This window comes from Phalaenopsis equestris, unplaced genomic scaffold (assembly GCF_001263595.1).
Source record: "Phalaenopsis equestris unplaced genomic scaffold, ASM126359v1 Scaffold000438, whole genome shotgun sequence".
NCBI lineage: Eukaryota > Viridiplantae > Streptophyta > Magnoliopsida > Asparagales > Orchidaceae > Phalaenopsis > Phalaenopsis equestris.
Window position 1 is genome coordinate 295,193 of NW_018164879.1, and position 21,941 is coordinate 317,133.

The 21,941-nt window shown below is 33.3% G+C and overlaps 1 protein-coding gene across 1 annotated transcript; it reads right to left on the minus strand.

Annotated features, from left to right (window-relative positions):
- Positions 1-8,391: 8,391 nt before the first annotated feature.
- Positions 8,392-20,650, minus strand: LOC110027735. Its single transcript, XM_020729275.1, has 10 exons — positions 20,168-20,650; positions 19,993-20,092; positions 19,811-19,898; positions 19,602-19,724; positions 18,999-19,269; positions 18,842-18,910; positions 18,403-18,617; positions 11,622-12,090; positions 8,701-8,886; positions 8,392-8,583 (listed from the first exon to the last, which is right to left on the minus strand). Exons 1-10 carry the CDS (start codon positions 20,648-20,650, stop codon positions 8,392-8,394), a joined length of 2,196 nt encoding a protein of 731 aa, XP_020584934.1.
- Positions 20,651-21,941: the final 1,291 nt, after the last annotated feature.

The window sequence follows — 21,941 nt, forward strand, 5'->3', positions numbered from 1 at the left end:
TTAAGCGGTATGCATGTAAATGCCCCATTAAAGTACTATCAGAAACTTAAAAGAAGAAGAAACAGAAAGTAAGAAAGATTAAGGAAAATTAATCCATCCTCTAATAAGAAAGAAGCATCAAACGGATGAATATGGCACAATCAAATAAAACAAACCAAAGTTTAATAAAACTAAAAGAAAAGCGATTACTTACATAGTTCTCAGAGTTTACTAGAAAACTTGGTAGGAACCGAAAAACTTGGGTCTATCATTTAAATTATGGCATTTGCATACACACCACTCCATTTCTATGTATTTACATATCTAACACCTAAACTTTATTTTTTACATCTACATCACCCAAATCTTTCATATCACATTAAAAGTATCACTATTTTAATTTTAAAAAAATGAAATACAGCTTTCATGCATTTGGTAAGGTGGCATATATGTAAAAATTGAATTTTAGGTGATAGATAAGTAAATACTTAAGAATTAAATGGTTTATGTAAATCTTCCTTTAAATTATAGCTCTTTGAACAATTTCTTTGCATGAAATGAATATAAAATGCTAAGATAAGCAACTTTATCTCATCAAGCGAAGAAGAGGAATAAGGAAATAAAGAAAAAGTAATTAAATGTTAACCAAACATAGTCGACAATCACCCAAAAAAATGGTACAAAAGGGTCCTTGGGTAAAAAGCTTTCCTTATTTAGTAATATGAAAGTAAGTAAAGTGAATTCCTCCTAGAATGATACCTATGATTGGGGATCTGATGATAAAGAAGACAGTCAATCCAATTTGGGCATCAAGTTATAATCGGACCAGGAAAAGATCATGTTCATTAAAGTTTCAATGGACTAATTTTTTGAACGAGATAGTCATCGATATTTGTTCTCACATCACGTCATACAGATTTAAGAAAAAGTTGCCAAAGAGATCATAGGCATAACTGGATTATCAATCAAACATCATATAAGAGAAATCAAGGCCCTGAAAGCTGAAAATTTGGATTTAATTCAACTTACAATGGGATAAAGTTATGTTAAATTCTTAAATTTGCTTGGATAAGCTTGTTCTTTGAATTCAAGGTTAGGATAAGTCTTGCTAGAATTATATTTAGTTTGAAGTTATCTATTTTTTTATTTGAAGATAGAATTACTTATATTAGGGGTTCATTTTGGAATTAATTTCTTTCTATTGTAGAGTTGATTTAAGATGGATAAATTTTGTTTTAAAATTAATCTATATCAAAATTGTCTATAAATGGGCCTGAAATCCCATAAATTCAATTGGAAATATCTCCACAAGTACTTTGTTTTCCTTTTCTATTTCCTCTCTAGTTGAACTCCCCAGAACCTATTGTTCTAAGCACTATGGCCAAATCCAAAACTCCATTTCCAATCTCAAGAGCCAAAATATGCCAGGCCTTTATGTAAATACTTAAAGCATGTCAAAATTAAAAAAAAAATTGCATTCTATCTAATTCAGGAAATAAATTTGCAATGATCTTTTCCATTAAAATTTATATGTTTTTAAACTCATATACAATTAATATAGTAAAAAGTCATCATACTATTATACCCAATCATTTATGATTAAAAGATTAGAAGTATGCGAGCGAGCACATATTTGAAATATTATAAATTTGCTAACATTTTATTAAAACGTTATTATTTAGAAATTAATTTTTAGTACTTATAAGTTATATATTGATGCACACAATTGATTAGTGTGTTTATAATGAATGGCATGCATTTAAATGTTCAATGATGAATAAAATGCAATAAACTTTAAAAAAATATATTATATGATGTAGGATAAGTTGATGACTATATGTTATCATCTCTATAGATAGGGCAACAGACTTATGAGGCGACCCCTACAAAAGAAAACTCATCAACTTCTTTTGATTGTTTCGAGAGGTAGTTCAAGAGTAACAATACTGGGTTACACCAAGGCTCTATTAAATTTTAAAATGTTAGCCTATAAGCTTCGTTACAGACATATGACTCTATAATATGCGCTATGCATTAGGGGCGAATTTTTCCCTCAGGACTCCGGACGGTTCTCTACATCCGCAGTCCATTTAAATTCGGTCACGTGGTCCCGCATTTCCACATAATCAAAAAATAATAATAATAATAACGCCGCGCTGAAGCCCGACCCGGCCCGATGTCCCCGCGCCTTTTTGAGTATCACGCCTTTTAGTGTGAATTTTTCCCTCAGAACTCCGGACAGTTCTCTACGTCCGCAGTCCATTTAAATTCGGCCACGTGATCTCGCATTTCCACATAATCAAAAAATAATAACAATAATAACGCCGCGCTGAAGCCCGACCCGGCCCGATGTCCCCGCGCCTTTTTGAGTATCACGCCTTTTAGTGTGAATTTTTCCCTCAGAACTCCGGACAGTTCTCTACGTCCGCAGTCCATTTAAATTCAGCCACGTAGTCCGGCATTTCCACTTAATCAAAAAATAAATAAATAAATAACGTCGTGCTTAAGCCCGACCATACCCAATGTCCCCGTGCCTTTCGAGTATCCGCCCTTTTGTATTATCTTGCATTTTTGGCGTCTTCCCTCCTTTTTGGATTTGTACGCCGCAACCCCCAGAAACTTCTACTCTTCCATTTACAGTAGAAAAATAGGGTTTCAAAAAACATTTTTTTTTTGCTCTGTTCGGGTTTAGTCATCGCAGTACTACAATCACTTTGCTGCTTTGATGGAGATAGATTTTATAGATTTCTCTCTTAATGAATAAACATGGAGCATGGATTACGAAAACAATGTCAACACATTTGGAACGGATGTGAGATTTCTTGCTTAACTGAACCCGTTTTCCAGTTTTTTCTTGGATTGTCGTAAGTTTATTTTTGGATTATTTTGTGGTTAGGGATTAGTTATCTGCGGGTTATTTTGAATAAATGTTCAATAATCTGAAAATAATCCAACAATAACAGAAAATAACCTAACAATAAATTTTAGGGTTAGTTGCATTTTTTTTTTTACACTTATTTTGAGGGTTATTATGTTATTTTTAATTATTTGTGGCTTATTGTTGAAGAAATACTTAATCACCCGATAATAACCCAAGAATAACCTAAAGAAAATCTTTTTTATCTGCATATATTGGGGTTATTTTGAGGTTATTTTAGGGTTAAGTCCTTTTACTTTTACACTTATTTGAGCGTTATTATCATGTTATTTTGGAATTATTTGCGAGTTATTGTTGAAGAAATACCTAATAACCCTATAATAACCCAACAATAACCCAAGAATAACCTAAAAAAATCCTTCTTATCTACATATATTTGAATTATTTTGAGATTATTTTAGGGTTATTTTAATTTTCTTTACACTTATTTGAGGATTATTATCATGTTATTTTGAAATTATTTGCGGGTTATTGTTGAAGAAATACATAATAACCCAACAATAACCCAAGAATAACCTAAAAAAAATCCTTCTTATCTGCATATCTGACTATCTCTGTGGTATAATTCAAATTTGTAGTTATCTGAGTCAGGAAATGATTGTAATGATTCAATTGTTCATAGTTTTCTTAATACTATTGTTCATAATGAGGTAGAGGCTTACGAACACTATTGCGTTTATGCACATCATGTTGGTTTCACTGTTCGCAAGGACCACAGCAGTTACTGGGCTAAATTCAGGCAAATTAAGTCGAAGGATTATATTTGTGGAAAAGCAGGTCATAAGAGAGAATCACAGGTTGTCAATACGGTGAAATACAGAAAAACGGAAACAAGGACTGGGCGTCAAGCAATGGTTCGCTATGTTGTTGATGTTGATGGCACTGAACAATAAAGAAATTTGTCAAAAGTCATAACCTTTCCTTGGCGGAATCCGGTGACAAGCACCTTCTACATTCCAGTCGGAAGATTAGCGAGTTAGATGCAGATTTGCTGAGATCAATGATAGGTTCAAGGATTAGAGCAGCGGATGCATTTAATTTCCTTGCTCAGAGGTTGGAGGAGTTAAAAACTTGGAGTGTACGAGGCATGATGCCTACAACTTTATTCAAAGGGAAAGAAGAAGTAGAATTGAACAAGGTGATGCAAACACTCTCTTACAATTATTCATGGAGCGACAAACTGAGGATAACATGTTAGCGTGGGACCTTCAAAGTGATGAGAAGGGCAAACTTAGAAGTTTTTTCTAGAGTGGTGGGTCTTGCAGGCTTGATTAATTGCAGGCTTCATTATGATTGTTTTGGGGATGTCGTCATTTTCGACACTAGATACCGTTTGAATAAGTATAATTTATGTTATGCTAAGGATAATTTATGTTATGCTCCTTTTGTAGGGATTAACCACCATCGGCAAAACATTCTCTTCGGATTTGATTTTTTGTCTGACGAGACGATAGAATCCTTCAAGCGGTTATTTGAATAATGAATGATAAGCATCCAATTACAACTTTTACAAATCAAGATCAAGCGATGTCAAGTCATTGATGATTGTTGTCCACACACAAGATATAAATATGTCAATGACATATCTACAAGAAATTTTCATTGCAAGTTCATTGCGTTTTGGCGTACAAGAGCGTTAACAATCTATTTTACAAATGCATGAGAAAGTGTGAGGAAGTGTGATTTCGAAGAAGAGTTTGAAGGTATTGGGCTATAATGATTGAGCGAGGAAATCTACACAACAACGTGTGGCTAAATTCATTGTATCATATAAGACATAAATGGTCAACAACATTTAATAAAGAAATATTCAGAATGAGAATATTATCTACGCAGAGAAGTGAGTCCACAAATAATGTATGTCATGGTGCATCTAAGCTCACTAGTTGTTTTCTAGGGTCTTAAAAAAATATCAAATCTTAGAGAAGGAACGAGAAGGATGAAGACTTCAAAAGCTCTCAGAATGTTATTACACCAGTGGTTAAAACAAGTCCAGTGTTGAGGCAAGTTGCTACATATTACACCCGGAAGCTCTACTCCATATTTGATGAAGAGTTACTGCATGGGCTATGTGGATTAACAGTTGATTTCTCAGTTGATAGTTCATCTGAATTCTATGTTAAGAATTTGGATAATCGGGAGACGAGTAGAGTCTGGATTGTTACAATTGACAGGGTTAAATGCGAGATCACCTGCAATTGCAAGAAATTTGAAATGATGAGATTGTTTTGCGCTCACTCTCTAAGCGTTCTTAATGCGATAAATTTAACAAAGATTCCCGAGAAATATTTGTTATTGCGATAGTCTGCTAAGGCAAAAAAACATCTATAATAGTTTTGGATACAAACGTATGAAGGACTCTCAAATGTCCAGCCTCAAATATCCGGTAGAACTTTCAGTGGAATCTTATTTTGGTCACACACTCAGAAATTTGTCTACCAACTAATTAATAAAGCAGAAGAAAATGAACGCGCTGAGACATATGTTGGAATCATTAAAAACAATATTTGTAGATGTTGAGGATAAATTAGATAGGAAAGATCCTAAACCAAATAAAAAAACTAAAAAATGAAAATCACATAACAGAGAGTGCAATGTGAATAATCCCGCAAAAAATGAGACCTAAATGTATATCCAACGCGAGGTTGAAAGAATACTAGGAAAAAAACAAGAGAGCTAAGAGTATGTATACATTTCTTATATTTATTATTCTACGGAACATTAATTTTTTTTAACTTGAACCACTGTATGTAGGAAATGATCAAGAAGCATACACGAGCAAAGAACCGCAAATCCATTACGATGCAAATATGATTGCAGTGTCACAATCTCTAAGTCAGGTATGAAACCAAAATCTCACACTACTATTCTGGTTTTACATTAAAATATGGTCATTAACATTCTTTTCTATTTACAACAGAAAAATGTCACACCGGAGTCAACATACACCTCAATTCTAAATTCTGATGCATTTCATTAGTGAGATCTAAGCCAATTGAGACAAACACCTTCGATACTTGATTTGCAAGATGAAGACAATAGATTTATATGTAATATGATCATTTTTATTAACAGAACAATGAACGCTTACATTATGATTGTTTTGATATGTTTGTTATGTGTACTGTACTATATAAATTTGTGACGAATCCAATGTAATGAACCTAGCAATAATCGTATAGTAATCCTGTAATAGTACCTCGACAATAATCCAACAATAATCTGGCCAAAAACTCATCAATAACCTAACAATACCCTAATAATAAACCAGCAATAACCTGACAAAAAACCTAGGAAAAAACCCAATAATAACCCAGCAATAACGAAGCAATAACCCAGCAATAATCCAACAATAATCTGGTCATAACCCACAGTAATCCCTAATTAGAAAAGAAATAACCCAACAATAACTCATCTATAACCTAACAATTAGGGGAACATCACTTTGGCTATTTTTAGGTTATAACTGGGTTATTGATAGGTTATTTACCAATATACCGTCAATAACTTAACAAAACCCCAACAATAACCTAAAAATAACCTGAAAATAACATAATAATACCTGACAATTGTCTAGCAATACTCAAGCCCTAACCTAAGAACAACCTGAAAAATAACTTAGCTATACCACAGCGATAACCTAGGTTTTTTTCAGGTTATTTCAAGGGAATTTTTAGGTTATTATTAGGTTATTTTCAGGTTATTTCTATAGTATTTTCAAATTATTGCTAGGGAATTTTCAAGTTATTGCTAGGTTATTTTCAGGTTATTTCTATGGTATTTTCATATTATTGTCAGGGTATTTTCAGGTTATTTCTATGATATTTTCAAATTATTTCTATGGTATTTTTAGATTTTTGCTATGGTATTTTCAGATTATTGTCATGGTATTTTCAGATTATTACCAGTGTATTTTCAGCTTTATACATAAGTCCGTAAATACAAAATCATATACACTAATAATTTAGTGCAACAGAACAGATAATCATACAGACATTCACCAAATAATTCAATCATATTTATCATCCGAATAATTCAATCATTGACAAAATCAAATCAATCATATTTATCAACAGGTTACTATCAGCGTTTCAAACATATTTACAGAAAAGTACAGTTATAGAAACATCATCCAAACAATTTATATCTACATATTTCATATGCAAGTTTTGTCCTAAACCGAGGCATATCAGTCTGTCAGCTCTGTTAATCTTTCCAATCAGTTCTGCCTTTTTATACAATTATTTCCATATATTTACAAATAAAAATATCGCAGTCAATACTATTACTTTAAGTGGGAAGGCCTTTGGTCGTGGTAACATCCCATTTAGTCAGGTCATTGAGGAAAGCTTCCCCGACATCCTTAGAAAGATGTTTAATCTGGTAATAAAGATGATAGTTTAAATCATTGAAAGCATAAGCAAAGGAAAAAGTTGTTTACATAATAAATGAACTAAGGCTTAATTTGTTTATCACGTCGCGGGTGACTCTCAAATGCATTTTATTAGACAATAAATCGAAGAATCTCCGTTTGTTTTCCTTCTGATTCCCAACAAGTAGAGTTCAATGACCATTATTAATTATTGAAACTAAAACGACATTTGCTCGAGCTACAGCATCCATTGTTACAGGGGCAACAATAACTCGCATTGGATGGTTTCTGTACATCTGCATAGTTCCAATAAGTTTAAATGAGTTTATAAGTTTAATAAGAGCATGAATCGCTACCATTTATGGGATTGTCGATGCTTACCCAGTGTGTTGGAGAGATGTTTAAAAAGAATCTAAAACAATCGAGTGACTGACGCCTTCTATTTTTCAATCCAATGACAAACATATCAATATGTTCTGTCCCTTTCTTGATTATTCCAAAGTGATTCAATGCACATTCGACTTATATGAAAATGACTCATAGCAATTATTATGTCATATCTGCATTTTGATGAAATAATTTTTATTAGATTTAATACAGTACTGAGCAGTAGACAAAAAAAAGATTATAAGTTAACTTACCTAGCTTGATATTTTTTCAAGCAGGTATCTATGACTTTTTGCATGTGTGAGGGTATGAGTTCTCTACTAGGAAACTCTATGGCTGAGTAGTCCACAACTGAATGTGCTGCATAAACTACACCAGGGAGGGCACCTTCGAATACAACAATTGCCCCATGTTGTTCCTCCTGTTTTTCTTCAGCCACTTCTGTTATACTGATCTCCGCCTCCTGTTCCCCAGCTTCATCGATCTCAGGAGATGGTTGGGTAATCGGCAATTCTTCTTCTGTCATTATTAGTAATGTTTTCACTTTCTTTCTCTTTACTACAATGAATGGGGAAACTACTACCCTCTTTTTTCTAGTGTCTCTAGACTTAATCCTTCAGACTAAGCTATCAAGAGGGTCTTCATGGATGTCTTCCTTTCCATGTTCTCCGTCACCTTTATTTATTTGTTCCCCTATTTCAATATCAGCTGCAGCTCATCTAATGCAGTCATTATCCCCTATCGATTGTTCTTCCCCCGCTTCCTCCATATAAGCAGGTGGTTGTTCTTCCATTGCTGGGCTTTCTTTCTTCCCATCAATTTTAGAACCAACAGGAGATTCCATGTAAACTTTATTTAATCTTTTCTTTATTTCTTTGATGTCCGTCTTCACCTCCATCATTGTATACTATATTTTATCTAATCTGTTATTTACAAAATCTTTGAATTGAAATAAAAATTTTTGTTGCTCCCTGAGAATTTGACAGATCTCTACAAAACTTATATTGGTCCCTGAATATCTCACTGAATGCGTAGGTTGCGGGATGCTGCGACCCGGGACAAAAATGATAACAATGTCAGAATCTGATGTCAGTGGTTCAGTGTGAGTTTCAGGTTCTGGAATGGACTTTGCAGGAAAGGAGATCCAGTCAACTCGAGGGGCAAATAAACTGTGCTCGTCATCTCTTAAATCGACAAATGAATCAAGAACCTGCTCAGTAAAACAATAAATGATATAAATTACCAAACATAACCCTGAACTTATAACATAAATTAATATTATTCATTTGTACAGTAGTCAGCCTCTGAAAGACTAAATGGATCCTTGCAGGGTTCCAACCTGTATTTATTGGCCACCTCAACATGTGAGGTCTGGCGTCAAGAATAGTTAATAGCTAGGGTTATCACGACTGCGCTCATAAAACCACAGCTGCGGAAACAAAAATAAATCAGGAATTCATATTACCCAAATAATAAAAAAATAATTCTTGGCTAGGGTTGGATAATAGACTAATCGTTAGAATAAATACAAATCCGTTCAGGTATCTCAATGGCTGACCCATCATTATTTTGATGACGCAGGTATTAACTTGCTCAATGAGGTAATCACATACCGTTGCGACCCAATTAAATGAAGAAAATATATTTAAATTCTCAGCAAATGAATAGAGCCCCGTGGGTACACTAAACTTGCTGGTAGAAAAGAATAAATTAGACAATAAAAATTTAATAATAATTCATCAAGTGAAGTGGACGACTCTCCGAGTGACCCCTTCAGTAGTTCACTCTTTGCCTGTTTGGCATCCACACCACTGACGGGATTTTTTGTCCCAAGTTGCTGCAAGTCCTCTGTCGGGCATGTCAATCAAAAAAGCAACTTGGTCTACATCAAAACTGAGCTCCTTCCCCCCATTCTAAATGTCAATCTATCCATATCCCAACAATTCAATATGTGCATAGTTAGGATGTGATCTTGAAGATAGGGGGGAGTTCAAAAAACTGATTCAGCTTAAATTTTTCCAGAATTGACCATGTCTCCAAAGAGACAATTGGCCGAACCTTGTTCAACACTTCTCTAACTGTTGAAGGACGTCATCTGCAATTCATAGACTGTTTGTTCATCAACCTACAGGAATAGGATACATTTTATTAATACTGAAAATAACTCATCAATCAGTCAAGAAAAACAGAACAATAACCAACAACTGCATTGATATTCCCTAAATCAATAATAACCCAATATTAACTGATTAATAACGAAAGAATAACATGAGAATACATTTTTAACTAATCCTTGCTCCTTTCCTGCATACAGTGGTTCAAGTTAGAGAAAATTAATGTTACGTCGAATAATAAATATAAGGATAATAAATATGTTACGTCGAATAATAAATATAAGGAATGTAGAAATATATACTCTTAGCTCTCTTGTTTTTTCCCAGTATCATTTCAACCTCGCATTGGATATACCTTTAAGTCTCATTTTTGCTAGATCATTCACATTGCAATCATTGTTATGTGATTTCTTTTTTTTAGTTTTTTTATTTGATTTAGGATCTTTCTCATATAATATATCCTCAACATCTACATATATTGTTTTTAATGATTCCAGCATATATGTCTCGGCGCATTCATTTCCTTCTACTTTATTAATTAGTTGGTAAGCAAACTTATGAGTGTGTGACCGAAAAAGGATTCCATTGGAAGTTTTTGCCAGACATTTGAGAGTCTTTCATACATTTGTATCCAAAACTATTATAGATATTTTTTTTGCCTTAGCTGATCATCTCAATAACAAATATTTCTCGGGAATCTTTATTAAATTTACCGCATTAAGAACGCGTAGAGAGTGAGCGCAAAGCAACCTCATCATTTCAAATTTCTTGCAACTGCAAGTGATCTCGCAATTAACCCTGTTAAATGTAATAATTCAGACTCTACCTGTCTCTCGATTATCCAAATTCCTAACATAGAATTCAGATGGACTATCAACTGAGAAATCAACAGTTAATCCACATAGCCCATGCAGTAACTCTTCCTCAAACATGGAGTAGAGCTTCCGGGTTTAATATGTAGCAGTTTGCCTCAACACTGAGCTTGTTTTAACCGCTGATGTAATAACATTCTGAGAGTTTTTGAAGTTTTCATCCTTCTCGTTCCTTCTCCAAGATTTCATAATATTTTCAAGAACCAGAAAGCAATCAGTGAGAGAACTAGTGGGGTTAGATATACCATGACATACATTATTTGTGGACTCACTTCTATGCATAGATAATATTCTCATTCCGAATATTTCTTTATTGAATGTTGTTGATCATTTATGTCTTATATGGTACAATGAATTTAGCCACACATTGTTGTGTAGGTTTCCTCGCTCAATCATTATAGCTCAAGTATCTTCAAACTCTTCTTCGGAATCAGTCACACCGCAATGAACTTTCGACGAGAATTTCTTATAGATATGCCATTGGAATAATCTATGTCTTGTGAATGGAAGACAATCTGCAATAGCTCTTGACATCGCTTGATCCTGATCTGTAAATATTGTAATTGGATGTTTATCATCCATTATACGAATGAAGGTTTTGAATAACCACTTGAACGATTCTATCGTCTCTTCAGATAAAAAACCAACTCTGAATAGAACGTTTTGCCGATGGTGGTTAATCCCAACGAATGGAGCAGAACATAAATTATACTTATTCAAATAGTAGCTAGTGTCGAAAATGATGACATCTTCAAAACAATCATAATCTAGTCTGCAAGACCCGTCACTCCAGAAAAAGCTTGTAAGTCTACTCTCGTCATCACTTTGGAAATCCCATGCAAACATGTTATCCTCAGTTTGTCGCTCCATGAATAATTTTAAGAGAGAGTTGGCATCACCATGTTAAATTCTACTTCTTCTTTCCCTTTGAATAAAGTTGTAGGTATCTTGCCTCGTACACTCCAAGTTTTCAACTCCCCAACCTCTGTAGCAAGAAAATTAAATGTGTTTGCTGCTCTAATCTCTGAACCTGTCATTGATCTCAGCAAATCTGCATTTAACTCGCTAATCTTCCAACTAAAACGTACGGTGCTTATCACCGGATTCCGCCAAGAGGATTCCGCCAAGGGGTGGTTATGACTTTCGATAAATTTCTTTATTGTCCAGTTGTCATCAACGTCAACAGCATAGCGAACCATTGCTTGACACCCAGTCCTTGTATCCACTTTTTTGTACTTCACCGTATTGGCAACCTGTGATTCTCTCTTACGATATACTTTTCCACAAATATAATCTTTCGACTTAATTTGTTTGGATTTAGCCCAGTAACTGTTGTGATCCTTGCGGACAATGAATCCAACATGATGTACATAAGCGCAATAGTGTTCGTAAGCTCCTACCTCCTTATGGACAATAGTATTAAGAAAACTATGAACAATTGGATCATTGCAATCATTTCTTGACCCAGGTAACTACAAATTTAAATTATACCACAGATAGTCAAATATGCAGATAAGAAGAATTTTTTTAGGTTATTCTTGGGTTATTGTTGGGTTATTATCGGGTTATTAGGTATTTCTTCAACAATAACCCGCAAATAATCCCAAAATAACATGATAATAACCCTCAAATAAGTGTAAAAGTTAATGAAAATAACCCCAATATATGCAGATAAGAAGGATTTTTTTAGGTTATTCTTGGGTTATTGTTGGCTTATTATAGGGTTATTAGGTATTTCTTCAACAATAACCCACAAATAATTCCAAAATAACATAATAATAACGCTCAAATAAGTATAAAAATAAATGAAAATAACCCTAAAATAACCTCAATATATGCAGGTAAGAAGGATTTTCTTTAGGTTATTGTTGGTTATTATCGGGTAATTAGCTATTTCTTCAACAATAAGTTCTTTAGGTTATTGTTGGTTATTATCGGGTAATTAGTTATTTCTTCAACAATAAGTCGCAAATAATCTCAAAATAACATGATAATAACCCTCAAATAGGTGTAAAAGTAAATGAATAACCCTAAAATTTATTGTTGATTTATTTTCGGTTATTGTTGGGTTATTCTCGGGTTATTGAGCATTTCTTTAAAATAACCCGATAGATAACTAAGTCCTAACCACAAAATAATTCAAAAATAAACTCACGACAATCAAACAAAAAACTGGAAAACGGATTCAATTAAGCAAGAAATCTCCGTTCCAAACGCATTGACATTGTTTTCGTAATTCATGCTCCCTATTTCTTCATTAAGAGAGAAATCTATTTCCATCAAAGCAGCAAAGTAACCGTAGAACTGCAATGACTAAACCCTAACAGAGCCAAAAAAATGCTTTTTGAAACCCTATTTTTCTACTGTAAATGACAGAATAGAAGTTTCTGAGGGGCCGAGGCGTACAAATCCAAAAAGGAGGGAAGACACCGAAAAGGCGTGATAATACAAAAAAGACGGATACTCGAAAGGCGCAAGAACATCAGGTCTGGTCGAGCTTCAGCGCGGCGTTATTTATTTATTTTTTTTATTACGTGGAAATGCAGGACCATGTTGTCGAATTTAAATGGACTGCGGACGTAGAGAACCGTCTGGTGTCCTTAGGGAAAAATTCGCATAATGGTCAATGAACCTACATCCATATATGACATATCCTTATGGCTAAGATAAGGCATTCTATGTTATGAAATAAAAAGAGAAAAGAAAATGAAAGTTATATTGAGATTAATCAAATATATTGATAGTAGGATTGAATATTTAACATTACTTTTAAGGATTTCTTTAACAAACTTACCTAAATATATGTCATATTATTCTTCAAATTCACATTACAATCATCGATAAGCGATGCACCAAACTACTCTATGATTATCTTTTAATCCTTATTTCCACTTCATAATTACCATATCGTATTGTTTTCTTATCATAAGTATTAAAATTTTATATTAGAATTATTTATCTTGGTAAGCTTTATAGCTTGCCAAATTATAATTATGATTGTTGTTAAAGGGAGAGAGAAGGATAAGATTAAGCAAGAGTGATGATCAATTTTTGAATTTATAACCCAATATTTTGATACTTAATTTTGATGTAGGATATAGAACATAAGAAGTTAATGCATACGATAAATACTTTATATTATGAATATAAACTTTGATGTTTATTATTAGTTCTATAAATGAATTAATAGAATACTTTGAAATGCTTCCATATAATTAAATTATGATAATTTATTGAACTTTTGTGAGTCAAAAATTATGATAATGTTTATGTTTGAACCCTTTAAGTGGTTGTGTTTATCATAGACTATATTATAATGGATGGAGTTCAAAAATGGGTATAGGTAAAATATTCAATTGGTTGAATCATACACCGCCCCTGATGTCTTACGCTTAATCAAGAGAGGTTGTCTTGGGCCTAACAAAAAATAAAATCAGAGTTATTGAATGTTGAGGATTAAACACAAAAGCATGACTAGATTTAGTTTCATGAAGAGTAGATTAAAATTGATATGAATATCAAACATAGATAGGTATAGTATTCATGAGTGAGCAATGGGAATTTTTTGCATTGCATATTTCATGTAATATATTATGCATAAATATGAGATATTAGAGAATTGAACACAAAGTATGATTAGATTTTGTGACATAAAAATAATAGATTAAAAGTGATATGAGTACAACAAAACATAGGTAGGTATAATCTTCCTAAGTGAGCAGTGATAAATTCTCGTATTGCATATTTCATGTATGAGTATACAACAACAACAACAACAACAACAACAACAACAAAACTTTATCCAACTAAGTGGAGTCGGCTACATGAATCCTTTTTCTCCAATGTGTCCTATTGAGCGTCCTATTTTTATTTAATTCTAATATATTAAGATCATTTTTTATACAACATGCCTAAGTCTTTTTAGTTCTACCTCTATCTTTCTTAACATAAGTCGAATCTAAAGCATCTACTCTCGCTCCACGATCATCAGATGGTGGACGTTAAATGTGACCAAACCATCTAATACAACTCTCTCTAATCTTATCCTCAAGTGGAGCTACACTAACCCTGTCATGGATACATTCATTTCGCATTTTGTCAAGCAACTCATTCACCTACGCATTCTCATCTCAGCAACATTTAACTTAGTTTTATGCTTCTCTTTTTAAAGGCCAACAATCTGCGCCACAGAGCATTGCAAGTCTCATCAACTTCTTATAAAATTTTCATCTAAGCCTAATTTTTTTTTCTATCACACAATAGGCCCACAATAGGCCCGATGCAATCCTCCACTTCAGCCGACCAACTTGAATTCTACTAATAACATCCTCATCTATATCACCATCACATTGAACAATGAATTTCATGTATGAGTATAAGAATATAAATTTTATGATATAATAACAAGTTGTTAGCATAACTGAAAGCATACATGAAGGATTCACGGCCACTCAACACAGAAATTAAGGTGCTTGAGAGTGCTGCACCAATTTGAGGAAGTAAGCTCAAAGCACAAAAATACATGTTATGTTAGAACTTGAGCCATGATGTCTCACGATACAAATGCAAACGATTAAAAAAGATGTGTAAAAGATTAAAAAATGCAATCATTTATTGGGTCTACAAAACCTATATACAAAGAACACCACCAACACATACAATACAAGTATTAGTACAAGTGTTGATATCACTATGAAGATTAACAAGTTCGTTGTTTTATTTTGGAGAGTAAAATTGCTTATGTAAATGAGGAATAAATTATATATTTGTTGAGGACTGGATTATCAAAATTAAATAAGAACTTGAATGGTTGAAGCATCCAAGTAATAGATGAGTATCTTTAGAAACCTTTGTAATGAAATTTGAGGTAGAGCATAGGTGAAGAGGCTAATATTTGGAGAATTTTGATAGCAAACATGAAGAATAATTCACTTGAGATGAGTTTGAGCATGTTTTCAAAAAAATGATTTATTTCTCCTAATATAGTACAAGCAATACAAAAGAGTTTTGTAAATCCGACCCAAAGAATGAAAATGGTGATGAGTACAACATGAAGTTTATATCATTATCCATATTAGAGGTGTAACGAGTTAAGTTCAGCTTCATTTAGTACACAAATCGAGCCGAGCTTGAGTGATAAGCTCATCCATCAAAATGCATGGTCAGGCTCTCGCAGTGATGATAACATGCCCGTAAGCCAACTTGTGAGCTCAAGCCGAACATAAAATGATCATTATCAGATTGGAGATGTAATGAGTTGAGTTGAGCTTGATTTAGTAAATGAATCAAACCGACCTCGAGTCATACCTAACTTGAGTTTGGCTTGTCCATCAAAATGCAATCTCAAGCTCTCGTAGTAATGACAACATGCGGTGAGCCACATAAAATTATCATCATAGCTCACCAAAAAAGGTATCTGAGTGATCAGTGGTATGAGAAGAAGGATAGGTGCCACGGCAACTCGCCAAATAATGCATCGACGTGACCATCGGCTGGCTAGTTGAGCTGGTTCACAATTAAACAAGCCAAGTATCAACAGGCTTGAACTCAAGCTAGTTTAATGAGTTTGAGTATGAGGTCAAGCTCAAGCTCGCAGCTTGATAAGCTCAACTCACAAGCTCGTTAACATGTTCAAGCCAACTCATGAGTCACACCCCTATTCCAGCTATGCTCTACAATTGATTACTATCTTATGTGAAAAAAGTTATAGATTCCCAAAACTAGTTAAAGATCAATTGCATGAGTATTTGATTCCACTTTGTATCAATGATTTTGACGAGTTAATGGAGAGTGCATGACTATTCTCATAGTCAATGATATAATTGCATTAAGATAAAGTTGAAAAAAATAAGAGACCAGCAGACACTAGGAATGGTCACATCAAGCAGTAAAGGTTTATTTATGAACAAAATAAAAGAAGGAAAGACAATATGTTAACTTAATTTGTAAAATTGTACTACATGTGAGAAGCCTCGTGCAAAAAAATATTTGTTGAATTCAAGTATATGCTTTCTATGTAGAAAGCTATGATGAGAATTTGCCCGATAAAATTCAGACTGATAGAAGGAAAAAATAGAGTACAATGTCAGTGAAGCATATGATTGGAAAACCTACTATCAATAAACCAGTTGTGAAGGAGTACAGATAATATCTAAAAATAATGTGAGATCAATCCCAGCACGAGTATTTGATTTAACTACTCAAGAAGCTAAGGAGTCTATGCAAGTGGTGACAAATATGATTAGTAATTCATATTTAATTGTTGAATTAATTTTTGATTTTGGAGTTTTGCAGTTTTTCTTGTCTAAGTTGCTCTTTAATAAGTTGTATATGAAGCCTGCAAATCTTACTCGTGGCTTATGTATTATATTACTTACTAGTGATAGCCTGCACACAAGTATTTTATGTTCTATAGATATTGTGATAGTCGGTAAAATTCAAGCCTGATTTGATTTTGTGATTTTTATTGAGTTTAATGTGATTTTGGGTATGAATTAGCTGGCTAAATATTATGATACCCATTGAGTGTTGGAAGAACAGAATTAGATTCAACTTGCTTGATGATAAAAAATTTTAGTTTCAATAAGAAAAAGGGGTAGTGTCGCCACTATTAGTAGGTAATGAAATAGATGAAAGTTGGTGAATTGTTATTCTTGACTAAATTAAAGTAATCAAAGATACAATAAAATATATAAGTACTATTCCCACAGTGAAAAAATATATTGGTGTTTTCTCTAAGCAACTTTTTAGTTTGTCACCAAAAAAAAGTTGATGTTTATTATATATGTTAAATATAAAACTGAGCTTATAGAATGACAACTAAGGAGATACAAGAGTTAAAGAGTCAATTATCCTAGTTGATTGAGTTCATGGAGCCTAGTACATCACCTTAGACTGCACTTGCTTTTTGTGAGTGAAAAGAAGGCACCATGACACTGTGTTGATTACAGTGAATTGAAAGAATTGATTATGAAGAGAAAGTATCATCTCCCAAAAAGTAATGATTTGCTTGGTCAATTAGAGGGAGCTTCAATATTTTTTAGAATTGAATTAAAATCTAATTATCATTAATTAGGTTGAATGACAAAGATATTAAAGATAGCATTTGGCACAAAATCTGAGAACTATGATTTTTTTTGTTATGCTTCGTGGATAAGCAAATGCCTTAGTAATATTTATGAATATGATAAATGGAATCCTTAAGCCTTGCATTGATCAATTTGTGATAATATTTATTGAGGAGACACTGGTGTACTCCAAGAATAAAGATAAGCAAGCTAACCATCTGAGAATTATTTTTGAGTTTGTTGAGGAAGCATAAACTATATGCCAAGTTTTCTAAATATGAGATTTGGCTAAGGAGTGATGCATTCTTAGAGAATAACATAATGATCCTACAAAGTTAAAAGCAGTGATAAAATGGTAGTGTGATTGAGATTCAAGATTTTCTCAGAATAGCTTACTACTACAGAAGATTTATAAGGGGTTTTCACAGATTATGTTGCATTATTAGACTGAGTCATAAGAATATTATAGTTGTTTGGAATAGTGAGTGTAAGGAAAGCTTTCTGGAACTTAAGAGATGTTTGCATCTATACTAATTTTGACAATTTCATCTAGAAGAGAGGGATTTCAGCTACACAACTATATATCTTTAAAAAGTATTGGTTGGTTTCAATATAAAGTTAAAAGCTGCTTGTCTAAGGTACCAAATATTTGATATCATGTAAGATGAATTACCTGATATAAAATTGAGCTTTACAATCCTCGTAGACCGATTTATTTTCTTGGTACCCAAACTCTTCCTCCATCACTTCACCAAGTGATCCCAAAGAAACATTTTCCAACTCTTTAGAAAGTGCATAAAGAGATTTTCCATTTTCCAAAAATATATGAGCATTTTGGTTGTGACTTTTTGCACGTGCATGTTTCTCAAATTTCAAAGAAGATACTACCTGCAATTTGTAGATACAATTCAAACAAAAGATTCATATGTTGACTTAGAACATCAATATACAGTCAAAACTCCACAAAAGTTTCAAAAGAAAGCACAGCTAAACAATCAAAAACAAAATCTTAAAAAAAGAAAGAGCTTGCGGTAGAGAAATCATAATAAAGAGTTGTGGTAAAATATTTCTGGAAAGAAACCTTGCTTCAATGACATTAAAAAAAATTTTACCTGTTCAAAGTTGCACAATGTGCAGCCACAACATATTCCCGAAGCATTCAAAAGTCCCTGAAGCTCAAACTTGCAAATATTCCAGCCAAAAAGTTTAACACCAACGTAAATAAATCCAAATATAACAATTAACAATCTGAAAAGCACATTAACTTACATTATCTTTCTTGTATTTAACAAGAGCTCCTGCAAAAACTCCAGTGGAAAGCAAGTCTGGGACGCTACAAAGCTTACTCTGCGCTGCAAATTTAGAGATCCTGTCCTCCTTAATTGGAGTTTTTGGGTTAATTTCACAGGAAACTGATGTTAATGCACCCAAATGTGAAGCCATCTGTTCCAAACTATCAGAAGCACTACATTCATTTAAGCTCCGTCTCCTTGAAGTAAATGAAGTGGACTTTCTAGCTGATCTAAGTTTTTTCTGAAAACTAAAAAAAAAAAACAATTTCAAGTTTAGTAGAAGATTATTTTTCTTGGTTCATTTACATGAAAAGCACACAATTCTTATGTATTGACATATCTCAAACCTAAACTTTCATATTTACACACATAGTACTCAAATCATTTAACATCACATCAAAAATAGCACTTTTACAATTTTTAAAAGTGAAATGCACATTTTGATGCATAGTTTAAAGCCCCAAAGTTCTATGTATGAAAATATGAAAGTTTAGTTGTGAGAGATGTAAATACATAAGAGTTGCGCGCTATGTATTTAAATTTCCCTATTTTTTAATCTCGAATTCAAGTAATAACTCACCATACTGTTGATAGAACCTGCTCAACTACACTCAATAGAGGCTCATTATTAATCAAACCAAATAACCGTCTTCTTGAATCAAACGAAGTGGATTTTCTAGCTGATCTAGGTTTCCTCTGAAGGCTATAAAACGAGGGGAAACAAAGAGATGTTTTCAAGTTCAGTAGAAGAAGAACTTTTTTTTCATCTAGTTCCATGAAATCACTCACCATTTTGTTGATGGAACTTGTTGGATTACACTCAACAGAGGCTCATTGTTAAGAAATCCAATACCAATTGGCGTCTTAGCTTTAGTTTCTGCTTGAGCAAAAACAACTAAAAATGTTCAAACGTAAGAGAAGTTCCGAGGACTGTAAGAAAATATAACATCAATTAAGAAAGCTTATGGTACCATCTTCATGAAGACTTGCTCCACTGCTAAAGCCAAAGTTATCGGATAGTTCTCTTTTGGTGACAGCTGCATCGTTCTCAAATTCAACTTCTGAACATTCCTGAACAGACAAGTGCGTGAAAAGAAAACCTTCTTAACAAAAATGAAAACAAAATATAAAAAATATGATCTTTACTTGGTTTTTCTCGGATATGCAAGGATCCGGGAGCTCCTCGCTAAAGCCAATGTCGACGAGATCGTCAACAGTGGAGAAGGCTCTATTATTCTGAAGCTTCTCCTCTAAAGAAGAAATCTCACTGCCAGACAGAAAAGGAGGAGATTCCTGGACCGCAAACCTTCGACTTCTCCTCTTGTAGAAAAACAGAAATTTCTTTCTCCTCCTAATATAAACGTTTACCATTCTCTTGCTATCAGGTCTGTCGAGGCTTACAGCAAACCAAACCAAAGAAGGATTAGCAGATGGTATGGACGGCGAACCAAATTGACGCGAAGGCTCGGCGACTGATTGAGCACGAAAGGTGGGAAGAATTTGAAAGCCAGTGGAAGCTCCGCCGAAGAAGGACCGTAAACCCCAAAGAGTTATCCTTCCGTGGTTGATACAAGCGATGGGGTGCGTTTGCGATAAATTATGGGGAAAATTTATTCCCTCCGGTCCCATTTCCACGAGTTCTTATCCAACGAAAAGATAGACACTTGGAACAGTGAGCCCCACAATTTAAAACATGGGGAAAATTTATTCCCTCCGGTCCCATTTCCACACTTTAAAAAATAAAAATCTCTTTTTTTTTTTAATGTGAAGATCGGATACTGCACGTATGATATCCATATTAAATAATTTTTTGCATTTAGGGCAGCTGTGCTAATTTTTTTCTTTTCAAAAAAAGTTATGATTTTTTTTAGGATATTTCTTTTCAAGCCGCTATAGCTGTCTCACATATGAAAAATTATTGCATACATTTATAATACGCAAAATTACATAAGGTCGCCCAATTAAAACTCATCTTATCCCAAAAAGTCTATGACAGTAGGCCCAATTTTAAAAATTTAAAAATGTTTAAAATGTATATTAATTAGGTGTCATTTTTCCATTGGAGGTCGTACCTACAGCCTCCGGATGGAGAAATCGCTCTTCACATGCACCCTTGTCATTTGGGGCATGTTTTTAGAATGTGTTTGGTAGTGCAGATTTAAAAGAATTTAAGATTGGATTTAGACCCAAACATTAAACAAAGAAAGTTAAATTCTATGTGGCCTTAGATCAAACTATTCTGTGTTTTCATTTCGTTCACCCACGTTCTGTCTCTTTTATGATGTAAATTTGAATTTAATAAATTCAATTGCGTAGATAATTTATTATGTTGTTGCTTGAACTCCATCTTCGTCACGAGCTTCATCTCTGTCACCGGATTTGTTGGATTTGATAAATCATATTTACTTATGTAGCCAAACACCATCTTTGAGACTTGGTAAAGTTTTTGAGAGTAAATTTTGTAATCGGCTAATTTTGATTATTTTGATTAAATACATAGCATTCGAAAATTTTTAATATTTATAAATTTAACATTCTCTTTCAGCATTTTTTTAGATTCCCGCTAGAAAATTTAAATACATAATAAAATCCAAATTCTTTTTTTTCAATTTTATCAAATTCTCAATGATTTAATCATAACACGTGTAAATACATTGGTTTGGTAATTAAAAAAACTTAAATTTTAATTTTATAAATATTAATATTTTAGGTGAAGAATATATAATTATCACTTCTAAAAATTATAAATGATATATTATACATTAAATATCATTTTAGATAATTTGATAATTACTTAGACTACACTTAAATATAATTATTTGTATAACTAGAACCGAGGTAATTTCATAAATTATCGAGCTGCTGCTTATATGCGTGCCCAGGGGTGTAAACGAGTCAAACTTGAGCGAGCCTAGGATCT

Bases quoted from the DNA above. Each gene is read 5' to 3' on its own strand.
- LOC110027735 (XM_020729275.1), bottom strand. From the start codon at position 20,650: ATGGGACCGGAGGGAATAAATTTTCCCCATAATTTATCGCAAACGCAC. The intron at 19,725-19,810 runs GTGAGTGATTTC...CTCGTTTTATAG, and splicing joins CAAGTTCCATCAACAAAATG to CCTTCAGAGGAAACCTAGAT. The intron at 8,584-8,700 runs GTGAGATATTCA...GATAAAATATAG, and splicing joins TCCCGCAACCTACGCATTCA to TATACAATGATGGAGGTGAA.